Source organism: Sus scrofa, chromosome 5 (assembly GCF_000003025.6).
Source record: "Sus scrofa isolate TJ Tabasco breed Duroc chromosome 5, Sscrofa11.1, whole genome shotgun sequence".
Lineage (NCBI taxonomy): Eukaryota > Metazoa > Chordata > Mammalia > Artiodactyla > Suidae > Sus > Sus scrofa.
The window spans coordinates 13897438-13921922 of NC_010447.5; the positions used below are offsets into that span (position 1 = coordinate 13897438).

Sequence of the window (24485 nt, forward strand, 5' to 3'; positions counted from 1 at the left end):
CTTTTTGATATGTACTGCTTCTCCGTAAAATACTCGATGAGTTTCATCACGAGAAAAGGAAGTGGGGAGGTGCAGTAGAGACACTGGTCACAATTAACAAAGGCAAACTAAAAACAAAACAAAACAGGCAAAAGAAAATATGCATGGCGGAAAATAAACAGAACCCCAATTATTTTTGCCACAAGATTAATTTTTTTGAGAATTGTCAAATCATGCACCTTTAGGCTAAAAAGATTTTCCCTAAAGGATGTTTTAACCTCACTCTTCTAGAGATATCAAGCTAGACTTTACGCAGGTTTTAAAGGGGATTTTTTAAAATTACAGTTGATTTACAGTGTTGCGCCAATATCAGCTATACAGCAGTGACCCAGGCATACATAAATATACGTTCTCTTTCTCATACTATCTTCCAACGTGTTCCATCCCAAGAGACTGGATATAGTTCCCTGTACTGTACAGTAGAACCTCACTGCTTATCCATTCTAAGCGTAAGAGTTTGCATCTACCAACCCCAAACTCCCAGTCCATCCCACTCCCTTCCCCCTCCCCCTTACTGTAAACTAAGAACACACTTAAGTTGAAGACCCCCCCCATCCTTAAGTGTTTCAAGGTGGCAGTTAGCAATGCAGGTCTTTGTAGCTTCCATATGGTACTAAGGCTCACTCCTTCACATATTCGCCTGGCATTCGGCCATACCAAGAAATAGAGCATCATCTCACTAAACCTCTCTTGGCAGAGAAGTAATCTGCTTCTTAGAAGTTAGGGGGGCAGTTATGTTTGGGTTAATATTCTTCCATTAGCCACACAGAGAAAACAGAATGGGGGGGGGGTAACTGTCTCATTCATCTTGGATGATCTGGTTCTCAGTTCTTCTCCACACACGAGAGAGAGAGAGAGACAGACAGACAGACCAGAATGCCGAGTGCGGTGCAGAACTCGGGGAACAGCATCCCGAGCACAACCGAAAGGGCGCCTCTGCAAAGTCAAGCGGGCGTGCCGAAGTGGTCCTGAAAACCCCCGGTACACATCACCTCCTCTGCCTCAACTTCTTCACTCCTGTCAAGACGGGGCACAACAAGGCCCCTTCCAGCTCAACAGCCTATGATTCTACACTGAATTTAGTCTGTTTTGTACAAATTCGGTTGGGACACCTTAGGATCAGATGTAAGCTTATTGAACGTTTTGAAGCTTTTGGGGGAAATTAAATAGACACGATGTCCTTTTTAGGCCAACTGTGGTGGTTTGAAAATGTTCACCAATACTTTGATATGCTCTTCAAAAGGTAAAGACCAATTCTTCTCCCCTTGAGGGTAGGCTAAACTTAAATGACTCTCTTCTATAGAGAAAAGGTGGAAACAGGACAGTGTACGACTCTGGAGCCTTGGTCACAAAAGGCACCCCAGCTTTCTGGTCGCTCCTCTGGGGTGAGCTAGCACCCAGGTCATGGGGACACTCAAGCAGACTATGGAAAGGCCCAGTGGTGAGGAGTGATGGTCTCTCACCCTGGGGGTGACACACCGTAGAAGCAGACCCTCCGGCCCTAATCCAGCCTTGAGACGACTGCAGCCCTGGCTGGCATCTTGACTCATGAAAGACCCTGAGCCAGAACCCACACAACACCCAGATCCCTGACCAACAGAAACCTGCTAAAATTTGTTCATACAGATCACTAACAGACTAACTTCAGAAATTAAATTCACTAAACTTAAAAAAAAAAAATTGAAGTATATGACTAGTTTTGTCCAAAAAGTTTAGCGAACAATCGAGAAGTTCTCAGAATACAAATCTCTTTCTTATATGTTAATTTTCAGGTCTTTTTGTCTTGGATACATTTATTCATATGGACACTTAAACTCTAAAAATTACACAAATTCATTAAAACATTTAGTCTTTCATGGATTAAAGAAGAGCAATCCTTAAAAATTATCAGTTCTAGGAGTTCCCATTATGGTGCAGTGGAAATGAATCCGACTAGGAACCACGAGGTTTCGGGTTCGATCCCTGACCTCGCCTCATCGGGTTAAGGATCCGGCGTTGTGAGCTGTGGTGTAGGTCACAGACAAGGCTCGGATCTGGTGTTGCTGTGGCTCTGGTGTAGGCCGGCAGCTGTGGCTCCGATTAGACCCCTAGCCTGGGAACCTCCTCCGCCAAGGGTGCAGCCCTAAAAAGACAAAAAAAATATACATATATATCAGTTCTAATTTTTAAATAAGTGTGGGGGGAAGAGATTATCTTTTGATCAAACACACCGAGTTATACCTACTCTGATGGTGATGACGTTACTGTAGAAACATCTACATTTTCTCCTGGTCTGTCAAGTTGCCACTCAGAAATAACAGAAAAGAGTATTTCTCTGTGAAAAGCTAATTAGAATATAGGTTTTTATTTGCCATTCTCTCAAAACAATGTCACATGGGTTTCAATGGAATCAAAATATTATTTAAAAAATACCAATACTAAGGCAATAATAGTTACCTTTCTCTAAAATTTTTGACGTAAAACTTTGTAACTAGTGCATTTCACTTCTCAGAGGAAAGCCCAAACACTAAAAGAGATCTACATGAGACAGATGCTAAACCAAGCAGGCAAAATGATGTAGCAGGAAAAAGTCTCACTGAAAGAGAATCCCGGAGCTGAAACGGCCGTGGCTTTTTGGACGAGCCCCCTTTCTTCAAGCAAGTTGAAATCTAAATCATCTGAGGGCCACTTACATTATCTTAATAAGTTTTAGTTCAGTAAATCTCCAAGTAAAAAAGACTGTACACTTTTTTTTTTTTTTTTTTGGTCTTTTTAGGGTCTCACCCATAGCACATGGAGGTTCCCAGGCTAGGGGTTGAACTGGAGCTGTAGCTGCCGGCCTACATCACAGCCAAAACAACGAGGGATCTGAGCTGAGTCTGTGACCTACACCACAGCTCACAGCAACACCAGATCCTTAACCCACTGAGCAAGGCCAGGGATTGAACCCGCGTCCTGATGGATGTTAGTTGGGTTCGTTAACCACTGAGCCACCACGACAGGAACTCCAAAGACTGTATACTTGATTGCCTATTTTGGTGTCTGATAATCATGAAAATGTCCTTCCTTATTTGACATATGGATTGTCACTTCAGGTCGTCCCTGCTGATCCAAGTAATTTTATAACTGCACAAAGCTCTCAAACAGCCTAACAGGAATCTAAACAGACTGCTTAGGCCTTCCAAATATTTCTAAACTATGAAGCAAAAATATGCCAAACACATGGTAAATGACACCATATGTGCAGAAACAAAGATCAGTGGCAAAGCTTTGCTTTAAAAGGCCTAAACTCTTCCTGATCAGATGGCTGAAATACAGGGTGATAACTCAGGCAGGGTATCATCAATAGCTCTCCAGCGCCAAAGATGGAACTGACTTATGACTATTTAGCCTTCGGGAGTCACAGCTACAAATAAATGACATATTGCTATGGAAACGAGAGCAAAATGCTCAACCGTTTTACTTTACAGACATAATTTAGACATCTGAAAACTAGCTTTATACAGAACTCTTTTGTACCTCAGATATCTGAAATCATTTCACCTAATAAGCCAAAAGTGAATGCTATTCAATAGCCTTATGAAAAAAACAGCAGAGATAATACGTTTCAGCAGAAGGTCACCAGTCTGGCAACCAGAAATAAGAACAAAAATCAGGGGAGGTGCTCTTTAAAAAGGTGGCATGATGTCTTCTTGCTTATCCACTAAGTGTGAGTCAAAGTGTGACTTCAGGAGACAGAGGAACATTAATGAGCAGAAGAGCCTGATACACAGGCTAATGGGGATGAGCTGAAATACATTATGTGAAGTGAAGAACAGAAGGGGGATAAGTTCTTAAAACAGCTAATATTCAGAAATGGCTCGTTTTGCTTTAAATTAGACAGAAGTCAACCTACTATTACCAACAGCAGTTCTAGTAGATAATAAAAGAACCACAATGGCCAACTTTATCTTAGTAATTTTTTCTCTTTCCAGCTTAAAAAATTCAATGTAATATAATACCCAGCACCTTTGATATTTACCCTCCTTTCCACAGAAGTTTTCAAACTGCAGATGCCATCTGAGCACAACTCAGGGACACAAAATGTAAAGTGGGAAAGATTCAAGGGCAGGAGACCCTCTGTAGTGATTCAAGCCCATAAATAAGGCTGGTCTAGGTCTTAACAGCTTTATCCGTCAGATTCGGACTCAGCATGGAGTCTGGAAACCCTGCTGCTTCCGTCACTTTTAGCCAATTGTTGGCTACAATCAACAACTATCAAGTCCTAATGACTGTCAAGGTTTGTGTTAGGGCCACACCACACAAAAAGAGAAACGATCTGACTTTTCTGGTCCCCTACTTTATTTTCCTGGGCTTCTGACATTAAATGTGTAAGGAAAATGATGTAAGGAGAAACAGAATCATCTTTCTACCCAGCGTACTTTTTAAAAAATATATTATCTCATTTGCTCTTTATAACCAGTCTTAGGTGAAATGCTCACTTTACAGATGAGTTATCCAAGACTCAGGAAGACTGAGAAATCTGCCCAAGGTCTCATGGCCAATAAGTGGAGAAGCTGGAATTCCATCTAGATCTGTCTGATTCTAAGATACGCAATATTCCATCCTGCCTCCCAAACGGAAAAGCCTTAACAGTGGTTATCAAATGAGTTCATTAAAACATCTCTATAGTGGGAGATCAAAGAAGTGACTATGGGTGACCAATACATTTAGTTAATATATCTGAACTGAAAATTTTTAAATATTTAATTCTTACCCGCTGCTGATTAGAATGTAGTAAACGCATTTCTGGAGAAAAATTTAACAGCACGCACCAAGTTTTTAAAAAAATAAATAAATTCCACTCCCAGGCATTAAGTCTCACAAAATAATCAGCAACAGGCACAAGCATGTATGTATAAGGACCCCCAGTACTGTGTGTGAGAGTGAAAACTTAGGAAGAAAAAAGACACCTAAAATGGCCCACTATGGGGGAATTTGTTTAAATAATTTACCACATACATGCATTCTATACAATACCTTCCAAAAATAATGTAGATTTATATTTACAGATGAGAAAGCTAACCACACTTCATTGTTAAGTGAAAAAAATCAAATCAAATCAATGTGTATAGTACAAAGGCAAAGGAAAAAAGGACTTGAAAAATATATACCCAAAATGTAGTCGTACTTCTTAGTGGCTTTCTGAAATGTTTACAATGCAAGGACCGTTTCATAATCAGAAAGAGTGAAGTCTGAAATCTTGACTACTGGTTACATAAAAATGCACATTGTTAATTTATAGCCCCATTCTAAAAAGGATTTAAGTCAGCTATAAATGCATACATACATTTAGAACAAATCTGACAGAAGAAATTGTTTTATCAAATTCGGGTTGCCTAGACCAAAAAAATATTTAATAAAGGTTTTCTGGGGGTTTTTTTGTTTTTTGTTTTTGTTTTTTTGTCTTTTTGCCTTTTTCTAGAGCCGCACTCTCAGCATATGGAGGTTCCCAGGCTAGGGGTTGAATCGAGCTAACAGCTACCTGCCTACACCACAGCCACAGCAATGCCAGATCCGAGCCATGTCTGCAATCTACACCACAGCTCATGGCAACGCCAAATCCTTAACCCACTGATCTAGGCCAGGGATCGAACCCACAACTTCATGGTTCCTAGTCAGATTTGTTAACCACTGAGCCACGATGGGAATTTCAGGTTTTCTGGTTTTAATGTATGCATGCCTTTCGTGACCCTTTTTCCGTATGAGTGATACAAGATTGTATGTATTATAATTAATTTATAATTTCTGGTCTAAGGAAAGCAGTCCTATGCATTTTCAAAGATTGAAACAGTCCATAAAAGTCCTCCTAATGAATAGTAACATACTGCCCTCTGCTGGAGATGTAACTCTACATGGATAAAATTTTCTTTAACCATTAAACCCTACTATATAGGTACACAAGATACTGTGTTGAGCACTGTGGGATCCCTATAAGAAAAGACAAGGAGTTCCCATTGTGGCTCAGTGGTTAACAAATCTGACTTGCATCCATGAGGATGCAGGTTCGATCCGTGGCCTTGCTCAGTGGGTTAAGGATCCAGCGTTGCCGTGAGCTGTGATGTAGGTCGCAGACTCAGCTCGGATCCCGAGTTGTTGTGGCTTGATGTAGGCCCATGGCTACAACTCTGATTCAACCCCTAGCCTGGGAACCTCCATGCGCTGCAGGTGCAGCCCTAAAAAGACAAAAAAAAAAAAAAAAAAAAAAAAGACGGAATTACTTTGTCTTTTACAAAAATTATAATTACAAAAAATTATAAACTTTAAAGAAAGGTATTAAAAGTAAGTTTAAGAATTCCTCTGGCCCCTCTGATATAATAATAGTACTGCCGTTACGACTATTACCCTCATGAGCATCATCATCCTAAAAAGAAAATAAATGGTACTATCTCATTTAGAGAACTCAAGCACATTAGCTTATACTAAACACTGAAAAACATTTCTACAACTTCCTTCACATAATAGATTTAGAATATGGATATGTCCTGACTTAATGAACTTGTCAACATCTACTCAATACCTACGAACACCTAGGGGGCTTATCAACTTCTAAAATTATCTGAATTATCCAGTATCTCTTCAGTAATTCCTCAAATAACCAGAGCTTTTTACTTCAATTAACCTAGTCCTCAAGATTCACTTTATGTCCATATACAGTTGCATGGTAGTTATATGTTACAAAGTTGCTGTAGACACTGAATTAGTGAATAGTGACACATGGTTCCTACAAGTTAGGCTCTTGTGAGCCCCTGGTTACACTGTCTTCAAATGAATACAGAACCCTGTTTTACATGTGTTCCTGTTTAAAGACACCTTATTTACTAGTCATCACTGATTCATTAACACTGACCTCCTGTTCAAAAGCACAGTAAGTTGTGCCTGAACAAAGCTGGTCTAACACACACATTTTCCCCATAAGGCACACTACAGCCTTCTTGTAATCAGAAACACTACACAGCACTCCAGCACCACACTTGGGGGCTATTTTAAACAGCAAAATCGCCCCAACGAAGCACAAAAAATTCTAAAAACACGACACTAAATAGACTATAAGGCACTTGTTTTCCAGTATGAGAGCTGACATGAGAAGCAGAGTGTGGCCGTGTTTGACCTCACCTGGGAATGTACAGGTTGGTGACTCAAAATTTTTACGACTGTGCATGCACATGGCCATGAAAAACAATAAAAATCACCACCAGTGATGATTTTGGAATTACAAATAAATTTTAGCAAGTAGGAAAACTGGCAAATACAGAATCTACAAATACTGTGAACAACTCTAACACCTAAAGCCAACTATTTTTCTGTTTGCCTAATGATTAATTCTATAATTTAACTGTTCATAGACTATATATAGTATTTAAGACCCAGAGATTAAGTGGTCCACTATTATCCGATGATTACCTGAGACAACTATACCATTTAAACACTATTTCTACAGGAAAAATGTCTTTTTGGGTTCTAAGCCAAGAATTCATAAACAAGATGAAAAAAGTCAGTTTTAAAAATTCATGTTTGGAGTTCCCGTTGTGGCTCAGTGGTTAACGAATCTGACTAGGAACCATGAGGTTGCAGGTTCAACCCCTGGCCTTGCTCAGTGGGTTAAGAATCTGGCATTACCGTGAGCTGTGGCATAGGTTGCAAACACGGCTCGGATCCCGTGTTGCTGTGGCTCTGGGTGTAGGCTGGTGGCTACAGCTCCGATTCGACCCCTAGCCTGGGAATCTCCATGTGCCGCGGTAGTAGCCCAAGAATTGGCAAAAAGACAAAAAATAAATAAATAAATAAAGATTCATGTTTATGAAAAAAATTCATCAGAATCCAGAAGTCCATAAAAAAGAACAAACTTGGCCCATACTCTTTGACCTAGAAAATTTCACTGCTAGGAACTTAGCCTAAAGTATCCTCACTCTATAGAACATTCTACAGTAGTTTCGCAATAGCAAAGTGTACGTCCACTGATGAAGGAATAGTTACATAAACAATGGTAATGCTGGAGTTCCCTGGTGTCTCAGTGGGTTAAGGATCCAGTGTTGTCACTGCTGTGGCTCAGGTTCAATCCCTGGCCTGGGAACTTACACATGGCAACATGGCATGGGAGTGACCAAATAAATAAATATACAAACGTAACTGTATGAACTAATATTAACACTATCTGTAACATGTAAGTTATAAAAAAGAAAACAAGTGCAAAATAGTGTGCCATGCATATAAGTAAAAAGCAGAAAAGAAAATTACTACAGCCTCCTGTGCTGTCTTTGGGAGGATACACAAGAAACCAGTAGCAGTGGTGTCCTTGGGTAGGGTAACTATGCGGTTAGGTACAGGTGCGTAGGAGGCTTACTCATCACTGTATATCCTTCTGTACCTTTGGAATTCCTTTTTTTTTCTTTTTCTTTCTTTTTGCTTTTTAGGGCCACGCCCGTGGCATATGGAAGTTCCCAGGCTGGAGTTCAAATTACTGTGGCCTTCACCACAGCCACAGCAACATCAGATCCTTAACCCACTGAGCAGAGCCAGGGATAGAACCCAAATCTTCATGGATATTAGTTGGGTTCATTTCCTCTGAGCCACAACAGAAACTCCACCTTGGGAATTCTTTATCATGTCACCTATTTTTTTAAAAAATTGGTCACTATTTTAAGAAAGACAGGAACCTCAGTATTATTAGCTTTCAGTTTAAAATATATCATGCCTGGGGAGTTCCCGTTAAGGTGCAGTGGTTAACGAATCCGACTAGGAACCATGAGGTTGTGGGTTCGATCCCTGCCCTTGCTCAGTGGGTTGAGGATCCGGTGTTGCCGTGAGCTGTGGTGTAGGTCGCAGACGCAGCTTGGATCCTGAATTGCTGTGGCTCTGGCGTAGGCTAGCAGCTACAGCTCCAATTAGACCCCTAGCCTGGGAACCTCCATATGCCGCGGGAGCGGCCCAAGAAATGGCAAAAAGACAAAAATAAAATAAAATAATAAAATAAAATAAAAATAAAAATAAAAATAAAATAAAACAAAATAAAATACATCATGCCTGACAACTCCTCTATGTCGCCAATCTTTCTATTCCTAGGACTCCTTATGCTCCAAACTTTGAATTACATATGAAAATAAACCATGAAAAGAACTCTTTATAATTTTCAGTAGACACCTGCAGCCTTACCTTAAAAATGATGACAATAGGTATATCTTCTGACAAAGTATTATGCCTCAAATAAAATCGTCCTTGTTTCACGGCCATGTTGGTTCTGCTTTTTTTCTCGTGGGTAGAGCTACAAGGAAACACAAGTTGGTTAAACAACATCCCACTTAGTTTCAAGCTAGCAGCGTGCCATAGCAATAATCACCAATCAATCAGGAAGGTCCTTCCCAGCAGATGCCTTTTAAAGACACACAACTCCTTTTATGCCTTCCCTGCCACTTCCATGAACATTTTAAAACACTGCAATTGTTCCTTTAGCTTTGAGATCATAGTGGAAATTTTGTGGGTGGATGCGTGACAATCACCAATTCATTCTGACTTACTTCACTTTGATTCTACCTAAACTGCTTTGATCCAGGGTGAGGTATATTTGTGATCAATTTTATACATTTTAAAAGAAAAACTTCAAAATGAGCCTACACTCTAATGGGAAAACTAAGAAGAAATGAATGAATGCTAAGAGTTTTGAAACTAATAATCCAATAAAACATACCTACATTCTGTTATATAGTGAGGCAAAAAGAAATTAAGGAATTTCCTACTATTGATATCTATCAGCTATTACACTCCCAATGGATATGAAAACAGATCCAAGCTTTACGCAACCACAATAATGGCACACATGGGTCACCTGCTACATACTGTGCACGGTTGCTCACTCTACTCACCTTAGCTCTAATCTCCAGCAGACTACTACTTATTTCCAAGTGTTGTCCCCAAGTCACATCTGAGGAAACCAAGGCTTAGAGAAGCTAAGTTACTGCACCCCCCAGTGCCTCAGAGCTAGTAAACAACTAGCTTTGAGAACACAAATCTTGATCACCCAGGCTCCAAAAGATGCAACAATGGGAAGAAGACAAGTGCCGAAGAATTCTTAGCTCTGGATTCAAATGGTGGCTTCCCCCTATGATAGATGTCACTCTGTGCTCGAGGCCTGGGGGACAATTAAATATATGCAAAGCACCTGGCACACTGCCTGGCTCCTAGAAAGTGCTCAATAAGTGGGCACTATCGTTAGCTGCTTCTCCACCAGAGAGAAAAACACAGAAACTCTGAGCCAAGAAGTTCACTATAGGTTTTCAGAAGAGAAACTCTATTGCATACTGACTTCTGAACTATGCTACATTTTTTTAAATTCCCAGAACTCGTTAACATTCAGATTTCAAACAACATGGAATAAACCAGAGAAAAGAAGTCACAGGAGTGATATCAGAAATACTACTGCAGGAGTTCCCATCATGGCTGAGCGGAAACAAATCTGACTAGGAACCATGAGGTTGCGGGTTCGGTCCCTGGCCTCGCTCAGTGGGTTAAGAATCCAGTGTTGCTGTGAGCTGTGGTGCAGGTCACAGACACGGCTCAGATCTGACATTGCTGTGACTATGTTGTAGGCCAGCAGCAGTAGCTCTGATTCAACCCCTAGCCTGGTAACCTCTATATGCTGTGGGTGCAGCCCTAAAAAGCAACAACAACAACAAAAAAGACATACTACTGTAAAAAAAAAAATGAGCACACTGTGAAGGAGGCTGGTCTAGAAAACTAACAATAAGATGTTAAGTCCGTGATATGTAACTCATTAAGTCTAAAACAGTCTCTGGTTATATCAATACAGGAATACAAACCAAAAATGGTCAAAGGCTGAAAAGGAACATGAAAAAGTAGAGTGGGTTTGAATTTCTTTTTTAAAAGTTCCTGTAATGTTATAAATTAACCTAAGATTCAAATTGAAAATAACTACTGGCCTTTCAAATAATGCCTCACCTTTTCATCTCTGCAAATTTTAAATCAATACTCCGTGCTTACAGACTTACACCATGAATTGATATTTAAACCAGATAGTTTAAATATTACACTACCTGTTACCAGAGAGAAATAACTGGTACCTCCATACTAAACGACAGCCATCTAACATTGACGGAAGGATCAGTATTTGTCTTTTTTTAGCTATTTCTTGGGCCACTCCCACGGCATATGGAGGTTCCCAGGCTAGGAGTTGAATTGGAGCTGCAGCCACCGGCCTAGGCCAGAGCCATAGCAATGCGGGATCTGAGCCATGTCTGCGACCTACACCACAGCTCACGGCAACACCGGATTGTTAACCCACTGAGCAAGGCCAAGGACCGAACCCGCAACCTCATGGTTCCTAGCCGGATTCGTTAACCACTGCGCCACGACGGGAACTCCAGGATCAGTATTTCTTAAGAACACCATCTCTGCTATCCATACCTGGTAACTGAAGCACCCACGGTCCCTTTTCTGTCCGCCTCCACGATGATCCTGTTCTTAGATAGCTGCTCTTGGATAAGAATAACTTTTTCTACTCCTTTGACAATGAAGTAACCACCTGCCCGAGGGAAACAAGAGAAACGTGACCACCTATCCTTCCAGTGGTGGACTTGGTAACAGCAGTGGCCAGTTAAGACAGAGTTCTTCCATCGCCGCCAAGTGCTGGCCATCATGTGATTCAAAGGGTTTGCCAATATTGTTTTATGAACTGATAACAGCACATAATTTTATACAAATGAGCCACAAGATGATAAACTTCTGGAGGATAAAGAAGGTACCTTATTGTTCTACGGATCACTAGCCCCTGACATATATGAAAGGTGAACGGAAAAAATGCGTTAAATTAATTAGTCTTCAGATTTTATAAGCATAGAAATAACTGACAATCTTCAATACACACTAAAAGTTGCTCTAAGTTTTCTAACAAGTCTTTTTTTTGCACACAATTCAGAATAGGATAAAGTGAGCTTTCATTTTACCTTCAGAATATAAGCAAAACAATACAATATATTTGATTCATGCAACATCCTGTTGTAGTCCAATAAGACCAAAACCTTCTGGGATTCTACATCAATGCAACTTTAAACAAAGTAGATAAGAGCAACTACAAACTAAATCAACACGAAACATGAATTAAGGATTAAAAGAACTTTCTGTTAAATGGCTCAGTGGTTAACGAATCCAACTAGGAACCATGAGGTTGTAGGTTCAATCCCTGGCCTTGCTCGGTGGGTTAAGGATCCGGCATTCTGCTGTGGTGTAGGTTGCAGACGCGGCTGGGATCCCAAGTTGCTGTGGCTCTGGCATAGGCTGGTGGCTACAACTCCGATTAGACCCCTAGCCTGGGAACCTCCATATGCCACAGGAGTGGCCCAAGAAATGGCAAAAAGACCAAAAAAAAAAAAAAAAAAAAAAAAAAAAAAGCTACGCTTGAAACTTGAAAAAAACAAACAAACAAACAAACAAACAACCACTGCCTGGAAATAACTACAAATACATAACTTTAAAAATTTAAACAAAAGAATTTCGCTTTCTGCCCCCATAGGACATTTAAAACAGTCTTAAATGAGCTACTTGAGTCTTTTCAGATGAGCCAGACAAGTAACCTTGTGAGGTTATTCTTGCATTTTTGAGCATTCCAAAAGAAACCACTGAACAAAGAGACAAAGAAAAGCCTTATAAACCACAATAATAAATCAGAATTTGAGGTATGAAAGCTTTTAAACTGAAATGAAAGAGGAAACCGTATTTTTTTAAAATACAAATTAATAAAGTTGGAACTAAATTTCCAGATGTTTTGCAAATAACGTTTCATCCAAGTTTATTATAAAGCAGAAAGGCTGGTATTATTTCTGAGGAAAAAATGATAAAACAACAGCAAGAGAAAACAAAAGAAAAAGAAAGAAGAAAAAAAAAGAAGTGGACAAATCCCAGAAATCACACATACCTGGATCTAGAGGACATTCGTTCAGTTTGGCAAATTCTGCTGGTGTTTTTCCTGTAAGAACACAGTTTGAACTACGTAGCATTATGGGCATTCTGTTTGAAATAAAAGAAAAGAAAATGTCACACACAGATTGTCATTTCAAAAAAGTTGTAAAGATTACAAACTGTGCAATGGACATCTCACTAAGGGGTCTGCAGGCCCTGCTTGATCTGCTAGAAACATAATTTCACTCCCAGCAATTAAGTCTCACAAAATAATCAGCAACATGTACAAACACGTGTGTATAAGGACACCCAGTGTGCTGTACTAGAGTGAAAAGTTAGGAGGAAAAAAACACCTAAAATGTCCCAGTAAGGGGGAATTTGGTTAAATAAACTGTACCACATACATGCATTCTATGTGCTAGAAAGGGCAGAGGGATGTACTGCATGAAAGGCCAAGTGAAAGGAAGTATTTCCTCAGGCACACTGCTCTTGTGGCTCAGATAACAAACATTCAATGTTATTTTCCTTAAACTTGGCGGACAAGCCTTAGAGAAAGTCAGAAACGGCAGCAACTTTTGATTCATGATGAACAAAGTGACTCCCATTAGTTTCGTAGAAATAGCAGAATTAATCAAAGTGTAAGGCACAGGAGACTATCAAAACTAACCAGGCAATTCTGAAGAACTAAGGCAAAGTTCTAGAGCCTAGTAACATATAATAACTGTGAATGAATTACATTCTCAGATAAATTTTTTTAATCTAGCCATATGCAGTTTATTTCAAATATATAGGACATAAAGGTTAACATAAGGACACAGTGGTTAAAAAGAAAAAGAATATGCCAGAAAAATAATCAAGTGAAAGCTGATTACTATTACCCAGATGTGGGTATAGCAAGAACAGATAAAATTAATTTTAAGGTGAAACGACATTACAAGAAATAAAGAAGATAGGAGTTTCCACCATGGCACGACAGAAACTAATCCATCTAGGAACCATGAGGTTGCAGGTTCGATCCCTGGCCTCGCTCAGTGGGTTAAGGATCTGGCGTTGCCAGGAGCTGTGGTGTAGGTTGCAGACGCGGCTCGGATCCTGTGTTGTTGTGGCTGTGGCATAGGCCGGCAGCTGTAGCTCGATTCAACCCCTAGCCTGGGAACCTCCATATGCCACAGGTGAAGCCCTAAAAAGCAGAAAAAAAAAAAAAAAGAAAGAAGGAAAAATGCCTAATAATAAAAGGTTCAATTTGCCAGGAAGATGTAACAATTCAAAATTTCCGTGTACCTAATATCATACCTTCAAAAAGCAAAAGTACACAAACCTAAGGAAAAATGGACAAATCCATCATCATAAGTGGAAATTTTAACAAGTCTCCTAGTAATTACAAAAAAAATTTAAAAATCAGTGAAGACATATAACATCTAAACAACACAACCAACAACCTTGATCTAGAAGAAACACGGGATTCCCATCGTGGCACAGCGGAAACGAATTCGACTAGGAACCATGAAGTTGCAAGTTCAATCCCTGGCCCTGCTCTGTGGGTTGAGGATCCGGCATTGCCGTGAGCTGTGGTGTAGGCTGGCAGCTGTAGCTCCAATTAGACCCCCAGCCTGGGAATCTCCACATGCCACGGGTGTGGCCATAAGAAAAGACAAAAAGGAAAAAAAAATTTTTTTAAATAAATAAAAATAAAAGAAACACATAGACAGTGACATAACCACTACACAATACCCCTTGCTTCCAAACACACATGAAATATGTATGAAAAGAAACAGATCTCCACAAAGTCCCAAAACCTGATGTAAAGGACCAATCTGGAAACATAAAAACAGTCTTCTAAGTAACTCATAGATTAAAAAGGAAATCCTAATGGGAAGGTAGGGATAGGAATAGCCTGAATTTACTTAAATAAATAAAATTCAAGACACATATCTTAGTGTTATAAGAATAAAAAAACTACCAAACAAAAGATGAATTAAAAAAACAAGCAGCAAAATTTGGAAGAGGAAGGGAGAAGGAAAGTGGGTGATACAGACAAGCCAACCCACACCTTCGATGTCAGGAGTCAATAAATAGTGTCTAAAATAGATGTGCCAAGAAAAAAAATGTATAAGGCTGGCATTTGAAGTTATGGATGTAATAACCCCCAGAAGAAACAACAGAACTGGTTACAAGGTCGGGAATGGGACTGGGGTGAGGAAGGCTGGGGAGGAAAGCTCCCGCTCCGTGTGAAATGTTCCTACATACTATTTGATTTGTTACCAAGTACGAATATTATTTGGATTAAACTAAAATCTTTTTAGTTCAAAAAAACAAACGAGATACTGTATGTAATTAGGGAAGTGGACGGTACACATAAGCACTCTAACAGAGGTCGCTTCTCTGAATGCGGGGCTAACAGATGAAATCACCTGTCGCAAGACACAGGCGACATTCAACAAACACTAGTTACATGCCCCACCTTCCCCACAGGATCTGAACCTCTTTAACACAGGATCTAAACCCTAAATGGTACTATTTCTGGTTTGCTCCCATCTCTCCTCTCTTTCACAACAGGCAATCTGGATAATTTAGCAATGGTCCAAGATTTAACTGGACACAAGTATGGTCCATTTATAAGAGAAGCTAACACTGATAAACGGTCACACTAAATTAATATTTTACATCCTTTTTTATTTTCTTAACTGAAGAATGAAGAGAGAAACAATACCAACAGCCCCTTCCTTTAGGAGGAGTGTAGGGGAAGGACTTCACTGTGTTTCTGGGGACTCTGGTCCTCTCTCTCTGTCACAGTACTTGTCTACTGGTGCCACAGTTACTTCGGCCTGCCTTCTCTGGCAGCTGGGAAGGAAGGCAGCCAAAGGGGCTATATCTTAAGTATCCTCTACCTACCTGAGGACCCAGCACAGTACATAACAATGATAGGTAGCTCATGCATATCTGATGAACAAACGGATGTTCATTAAGCTCTTAGCACTTTGAGTGGGGGGGGCACTTGTATGGAAACTATTTGCACTAAGTTTCAAGTCCAACACCATTATTATTTTTTTTTAAGGCCACGCCCACGGCATACGGAGGTTCCCAGGCCAGGGGGTCTAATTGGAGCTGTAGCTGCAGGCCTACGGCAGAGCCACAGCAATGCCAGATCTGAGCCGCATCTACAACCTACACCACAGCTCATGGCAATGCCAGATCCTTAACCCACTGAGCAAGGCCAGGGATTGAACCTGAAACCTCTTGGTTCCTAGTCAAGATTCGTTAACCACCGCGCCACGACAGGAACTCCCCAACACCATTATTAAACGCACAATATTGTGGGTTCTGTCCATTTCCATGGGGGAGTTAATATAGTTCCCTGATGAGGAAAAGCAGACAGCAAAAATGCCAGCTGATGCTATCTATTATTTCCAACAATATTTCAGCAAGTAAATAACCTCGTCCTTAAATACCACTATAAACAGTCATGCTTCCAGGAAAACTCAAAATATGCATGAATCCACCAAGAAGAGCAGTTCAGGAGGGTCCAATGAAACGCTGTCTTACCCCATGTTTCCCTAACAGCCTGGAGTTACAGGAGGAAATGGAAGCAATTTCCTTAACTTTACGGAACAGGTTTCAAAATTTAAACATAAACCCACAACATGAGGAACACTGCTCCAAGTGCTTTATGTGCCCTGACTCGCTGGACCCATAAAATAACCCCCGTGCAGGAGGCTCCATTTTCCCACACTTTTCGGATGAGGAAATGGGGCAGGGGCATGCTGGCCTTGCTCAGGGTCACCTCCCAGGGCTAGAAGGCTGGCGGTGTGGCCCCAGGAGGCATCGCTGCTCACCTGCCAATGGGCAAGGCGTTGCGGATGATCCTCTGGCTGCCTCGGGTGTACTCAATGTCCACTGTGATGGGGGCCGAGTACGTCATGTCCCGCAAGCGGCACTGAAAGATGAAAGAGAGTCAGACAGTCACGGCTCCTCCTCTCTGGAGAAGAAAGCATCCTGACAGCATCCAAGAACTCCTCTCTCGCAGAAGCACGGCCTGCGGATCTCTCCACCAATGCTGAGCTGCCATAAGGCCACCAAGAATTTTGAGCTTACCTTCCTCACGAGAGGGACCATGCCAGCCACACGGAATCCCTGCTCTTGCCAGCCCAGAAATTACAATAAATGTGGTACTATTTCTCTTCTCACTGATCTGATGCCATCACCATCTGCCCCCTTATCTTTGAAGCCATTACATTACTCCTTGCAAACTGGGTCCTTGGAAAGTCACCCATGTGGCTGGCTTATTCACAACAGTGAACAACCAGTACAATAACCAAAGCATGCATTGCACAAACTAAAAAAACTACATGATACTTCCTTCCATTCTCTAGATAAACTAAACTAGGTCGCAGATTCCTTTCCGAGTGATACGGCAGAGCACAAATCATTCCACGTATCTTCCTAACAATTTCTGAATCATTTACAGAACTTCAGAAGTTGTTCTCGCAGGCTTTACTTTTACATGGTCATGACTCTCTAAACGATCCCTCTTGGGCCATGATGAGACACAGGAAACCCATCACAATCCTCACGTCTTCATTACACTGATGGTCCTCACGTGCCTTGTAATCTCAAAAAGAATCTCTCTACACATCAAGCATGCAATTCCCAGAACTGAATCTTTTTTGGGGCTTCTACCGAAACACAGACAGTTAGATTTAAACCTTTTCTAGCCTTTCTAACCATGCCCAGGATTTTTAAATATCAGCTATGTCTATTATTGACCAGTAAGGACTGTTTACCTTACATTAGTTAGATCAAGCGTCCTTCCGTGGGCCAGACCAAAGGCAGGGCAGCATGGGGATAAGAGTGTGGACTCTACTGCCTGCGCTCAAATCCTGGCTCTACCCGCTAAATTTTAAATAACTTTGCTGCATCTCAGTCCCTCATATGTAAAAGGGGAATGTGAATAATTTTAACTCCCAAAAGTATTTATTTTTAAAATGGTGCCCGGCACAGAGTAATATATAAATACTGTCTCATTAAAAAAGCAGAGGTAATGCTCATGATAGGCAGATATTTGTGGGTCTCAACAAACTCCTCCCTTTAAATAGAAATGAAATTGACAGATGTGGTAAAAATGGGGACCCAAACCCCAGGGCCCCCCTTGGACTTTCTCATCCACAGGAGTAGGACTGTGCAGGTGGACCCCAGTCCTGCTGAGGGTCCCATGACTGCCCCCCACCTACTCCCCCACACTCCCATCTCTCCTAGAGTCAGAGTCCTCCAGGAAATCTCTGCACCTTCTTTCTCTAATTGCACTAATAGTGGTGTGTTTTCTTCAACATCAGGAAGAATTATTATGACAATTGTGGCCTCAGTCTTCTTGAACTATTTCAAACTCTTTTTCTTCTCCCTTCACTGAACCCAGGAACACAAGTTTAGAAGCTGACCGGGAAATTGCTAACTGGCTGTCTCGTTCTAGAAAAACTGGCAAGTTCTAGGAATGGGGAGACGGGGAAAGCAAAATCAGGGCACACACTTTCCACAATTCCAGTCCTCACCACTCCCTATTCGATACAATGCCACATAGTTGCCTTATCCAGGAGATCCTCCTAGGCTTTCAAGTCTGCAACCCTGGTGCATGTGTCATATGTTTTGTTATTTTCATCTCACTACAAGAGTATGAACTTGAAGAAAGATATTATATCTTGTCTTTTTCTTTTTTTTCCCCCTCTTTTTTTCTTTTGTATCTCTCAATGTTGCAGCAGAAAACAAATGTTCGGTCAAGCCTCAGTGATGAAATAATATCAAAATTTACCTATATAAAATGTTGGGTTATTTGATCATACTTCCTGTGTAACCTTGCTTAGATAGCAATCATAATACTCTTAACACCTTATTTGTTCATTAATAAAGATTCCTGGGCTATGTTCCCTCATTGCTATTTTAGCTTTATATTAATACAAACCAGAAAAATTTACAAAAATTGTTTTCTTTCCTGAGTCAATTCTCAATTTAGACTCTAAGCAGAAGAATTTGAAGAGAAATCTAGAATCTGTTAAAAGCCAAGATAATAGGCCTGTTCTATAAGCCTTTGTCCGTACTTCTGTGAAAACCCTAGTATTTACATTTTCTTCTCATCAGCCTTTTCTGTGAGACCGAGAGCTCCTTGTCCTTGTCCCCTCTGCTAACACAAGGCCTGCTGACCCTCAAAAAACATACTGAGTGAGAAGCCCCTGCCGCGAACAGCACACATCGCACTAACAAGCAAAAGTGGCCAGCAAGGATGGGGGTGGGGCGACCATGAGGAAACTCAGCAACGGGACATAAATAGGACCCAGTTACCCAACGGTGCAAGTTAATTAAAGGACAAACCAACTAGTACAAAATTGTTTCCTAATATAGTACAGTATTACACAGGTGCTTTTTTATTTTGGTTATTTTTTCCTGTTGTTAAATCATTTTTTTTAAGAATACATATGAAGGGCACTGAGTCTTCCTCTTAAAGCAATTAAATTAAGGTTGATAATTACCTCATGAGGGGACACTGGTCTAGTCACATTGAAGCTTTCTTCAACATCAGGAAGCCCGACGTAGATATTAAGATACCTGAAAAGCAAAAGATTTCATGACCAATTACACTTCTCGGAAGAACATATAAACAATCAGGCTATTTTCCTCCCAAATACAAGATTATGCTTTGACAAATGCTTGTCTTGCAAAGGATGACAAACAAAATCATAATTGGAGATCTTCTTGAAGTCATAGTACATCTAGTCTACAAAGGTGAGAAAATCCTAACAAGTTATCTTTTTAAAAAATACTGTTGGAGTTCCCTGGTGGTTCAGTGGGTAAAGGAGCTGGCATTGTCTCTGCCATGGCTGAGTCACTCCTGTGGTGCAGGTTCCAATCCCTGGCCCAGGAACTTCTGCATGTCTTGGGCACTGCCACACAATTGAAAAATAAAATATTACAGATCTCTTTATAAAAACCTCTTTACAAATACTGAAAATATAGCTTCCTAGAAATGATACTCAATGAAAAAAATCAAGTGCAAAAAAGTTTTTATAGCATGCTATCATTCTTGTAAGAAAATATATAATAAAAAAGATATAGGTGCTCATTTGTGCAAAAGAAGCAGGAAGGAGAAAGCAGAAACTAATGAGACTGGTTACCTACAGGGAGCACTGGGAACAGTATGGGAAGAATGGGGGGGTGGGGAGGGACAATTTCCTGAACAGACTTTTTTTCTACAGGCGTAACTCTTACAACCGTAATAATGTGTGACACAGCCCCAAAAGTAAACACATAATTAAAATCAACCAGGATGCAGTGGAACCCAAAATGAAATACATACTTTACTGCCCTAGAAATGAATAATACAACAGCACTGAAAAGGTAGGAAAGAAAATAACTAATCTAAATAACTTCAGAAAACAGTGGATACGATACAGACAAGCAGCATACAAATATTAGACTTTAACTGGTATATGTTATTCTCACAGAGTGATGAATTAACAATTCTGAAATGACCTCATGTCTACCCTAGAGACTGAATAAGTAAACAGAGTGTGGATAATGAGAGTCCGCGCTCTCAAGGTCAGGAATAGACGTTACAAATAAGACAGAAGGTTAGAATGAGTACCGGAGAGTTGGATGAGAATTGGAGCTATCAGTATGCATGGTTTTATAACATATATAAAAATGAATAGGATATCAAGATCCAGATTTGTGTATGCACGTGTTAGTATTCATACATATATTTCCTACCGAGGCTCTGGCACCCTTATCTGCTAAACACTGCTCTCCAAAAAAAGAGACTAAGGCTCCTTGGAGAAATGACTGATTCCTGGTTGCAACAGGAAAAATAGCGGACGACATATCTCACTGTACCAGAAAGTAAAGGACTGCTTGAAAATTAACTGAAAGGAATCTCCCTATGGCCAAATCTAGGACAATTTGAGAAATCAAACAATGACCATACTGGATTACTACCCAGAGAATAAAATAAATATCCGTGAGTTCCCATTGATGTAAATAAAAGCATAGATGGAGAGTAAATGAGGAGAAAACAAAGCTCGTCCTCACAGCAGCAATTCTAACAGTAACGCACAGGAAGGATGGAAGCAGACACTCAGCATTAAGTCAACACCACAGCGATTTCCGTTAGAGCTAAGAACCATCAATGTGTGCTAAAATTAGTGGGGAAAGTATGAGAAATACGATATTTGCATAGTCTCAAAGGGTCACCCTCTAATACAGTCATCAGTTGCTATAAGGTAAAGGTAGCTTTACCGTGGAGAAACCTGGAAGATACCACCTTAATCAAGCAAACAAAGTTAAATCACTACGAGTAAAACATACTGACATCTGGACCCTCGGATATGGCGTGATGAGACCGGCACAAAACACTGCCTCTGTGGTATTATGGCCAAAAACACAGAACCCAAAGCAGTCATGAGCAAACCCTGCACAAACCCAAATGAAAGGACCTTCTACAAAACGAGTGCCCAGAATTCTTCAAAAATGCTAAGGTCGTGAAAGACCAAGAGAGCTTGAGGAACTGTCGTAGATTGGAGAGGACAAAGGAGACATATGACATCCAAACATAATGCAGCGTCCTGGACTGAATCGTGGACCACAAAAAAGACGTGAGTGGGAACACTAAGATTTGTAGATTAGTCGACAGTATTGTATCCATGCTAATTTCCTAGTTTGGCTAATTGTGCAACGGTTACATAAGATGTTTTGTGGGTTTGGTTTTTCTTTTCTTTTTTGGCCGCTCTGCAGTATATGGAGTTCCTGGGCCAGTGATCAGAACTAAGTCACAGTTCCTGATAGGTGCTGCCATGCTGGATCCTTAACCCACTGTGTGAGGGCAGGAATCAAACCTGCGTCCCAGCGCTCCCAAGACACCGCCAATTCCACTGTGGCCGGAACTCTGACATGAGGCGTTAATATTAGCATAAACTGGGTGAAGGATAACAAGGGAACTCTTCGTCCTATTTCTATAATTTTTCTCTAAGCTTACAATTGTTTTAAAAAAATTAAACCTAATCGTTTCAGTAACTTCTCACTCATAATTACCTGTTATCATTAGCTTACCAATTAAAAATTGAGCATTGGATAATTATCTTCCTATTAAACGGATACAAAGGAGAATTATGTTAAAGACTTTTTTTTTTGGTTTTTTTAGGGCCTCACCCATAGCATATGGAGGTTCCCAGGCTAGAGGTTCAATCGGAGCTGTAGCCGCTGGCCTACACCACAGCCATGGTAATGCTAATGCGGGATCCCAGCCAGGTCTGCAACCTAGACCACAGCTCACGGCAACGCCGGATCCTTAACCCATTGAGCGAGGCCAGGGATCGAACCTGGGTCCTCATGGATGCTAGTCAGATTCGCTTTCACTGAGCCACAATGGGAACTCCTATGTTAAAGGCTTTTTAATAGCATCTACATTCACTTCAAAAAAAAGTTAAACATAATGAAAATAGCAAATTAAGAGTAGCTGATTGCTTACTTTAGGTACCACATGGGGTCAGCATCACTCGTAACCTTTTCATTGGCTTTCATTATTTTCTTTATCTGCAGTGAAAAGAGTAACATGAGGAAAGATTCTGGCTTCCAGTTAATTCTTAAGTATGTCCTTTTCTGGGATCTGATACTTACCTCTACATTAATGAAATAGTTAAATGAGTCTATATGCTGTTTCACAAGGCCTTTCACCTAAACAGACAAAAATAGATTAGCAATAATGTGGGAGATGACACAGTGGACTCTAATCTGAAGTGATCAAATATTCCTCAAAACCAAAGTGAGGGGAAAAAAAATCCATGCATTTTACTTAGCAACACTTGACATTTACGTTCCATCTCTCCTCCACCTCCAAATTTTCCTCCCTGAAAAACAACCTGACCTTTGGAATTTGAGATGTGAGTATCTGAATACACCAAATGACCCCATGAGCTAACAAATGAGGCAGGATTTTCTCCACATGCTTTGAATTTACCAGAAAATTCACGAAAAAACACAGCAGCTGAGCATCATCTCGTCGAGCCTCAAACAATGCCTGTTTTCTTTTTTGTCTTTCTCCTACGTAAGCAACTTTATGATTTCCACACATCTGGTCAGATCACTTACAGAAGGATGAGGGGAAAAAATATCTCTATTAAGAAAACCCAAAACACTTGCATTTAAAATTGGAAGCAGGGTGTAACCCAGGGACCTGAGATCAGATCAGCGGGCAGTGACTTCCTTTCATCTCAGAAGTCAGTATGGCTGCACAAAGACAGCGCTGAGTGCTACTAGGAAAAGCACTGAAACAATAAACACACAGACTCCAAAATCTTAGGATTTAAAAGGAGTGTGTAACATACATACATACATATACATATATATATATATATATATATTTTTTTTAATCTTCAAACACAATCAGGTCAGCATTTCCAGAGCACTCCCAACAGACAGATAATCTTGGGGCCTTGGCTTTAGTTACACCATCTTTGGGGCTCTCACTGGCTTACAAAGCAGTCACCCCACTTTGCAATAGTCCTGATTGATGTGGAGGGAATTCAACCTTATGATCTGCACTCTGCTTTCCCACAGATTCCAGCACTGGGGCTTCACTGTCTTTTCTGGAGAAAATGCTCCTCTAGGGCAGTCAGTTTAGTTATCACACCTCTCTTGGATATTCTCACTTTCAGACCGTTTGGGCCCTTCCTCTGTTTCTCACACGGGTGCCTTCCAGACCCTCCAGCAGCCCAGAGACAGCTCCTGGGTGGGCTCCACTGTGTCATCACTCAGACACCCTGAACTCACCAACAATTCTCAGCAGTCTGACCAGTGAACAGTGAGGCTTCTGCCCTCTTGTTCTGGATATCACACCATTGCTACTGAAAAACTCTCTTGGGTACAACTGCAGGACCATACAGTAACTCTGTGTTTAACCATTTGAGGACATGCCAGGCTCTTTTCCAAAGCAGCTGCAACATTTTGCATTCCCATCAGCAGAGCACGTGGGTTCTGCCTGCTCCACATCTTCATCAACACTTGTTATTCTCTTTCTTTCTTTGACTAGAGCCATCCTACTGGTGTCAAGTGGTCTCTCATTGTGGGACCTGCCGCCATTAGCATAAATTCTTAATACTGAAATTCAAGAATAGGAACCTTATGATCCGCAGCTGCTCCGACAATCCATTCCAGCCAAGCAGACCGGTCGCCGTTTCCCACAGACCCCATGGAGGCTCCTCTTGAGCAGCTTTATCAAAGCCAGGCTCCCTGCATCCTATCTTCCAGCTTCCATCTTTCCTATTAAGATGTGGGTTTATGTCTCACCTCATTTGAGAGGCCCTCTCTGACCATTTACGGCATCACTCTTTAGCCAACAGCACTTTGGTTTATGTTACTCATGCGCCATGCTACAATGTACACTACTTCTTATGTCTAAAATTAGGTTATCAAAGCTAACCAGTGCTTTATAGGCATAGACACTGCTTTATAAATTCTTGTATTTCTAAAACCTAGAAAAGTAC

The 24485-nt window shown here is 40.7% G+C and overlaps 1 protein-coding gene across 3 annotated transcripts in view; it reads right to left on the reverse strand.

The window, feature by feature from the left end:
• POLR3B (RNA polymerase III subunit B) overlaps positions 1 to 24485 on the reverse strand; it is a 121577-nt gene that overhangs the window by 92281 nt on the left and 4811 nt on the right. For all 3 annotated transcript variants that reach the window (XM_021091574.1, XM_021091576.1, XM_021091575.1), the window contains exons 3-9: positions 22621 to 22677; positions 22472 to 22536; positions 19482 to 19557; positions 16800 to 16900; positions 12983 to 13074; positions 11476 to 11593; positions 9211 to 9319 (exon numbers count right to left, since the gene is read on the reverse strand). In XM_021091574.1, coding sequence (XP_020947233.1) covers positions 9211 to 9319; positions 11476 to 11593; positions 12983 to 13074; positions 16800 to 16900; positions 19482 to 19557; positions 22472 to 22536; positions 22621 to 22677 — 618 coding nt within the window. The remainder of the gene's footprint in view (positions 1 to 9210; positions 9320 to 11475; positions 11594 to 12982; positions 13075 to 16799; positions 16901 to 19481; positions 19558 to 22471; positions 22537 to 22620; positions 22678 to 24485) is intronic.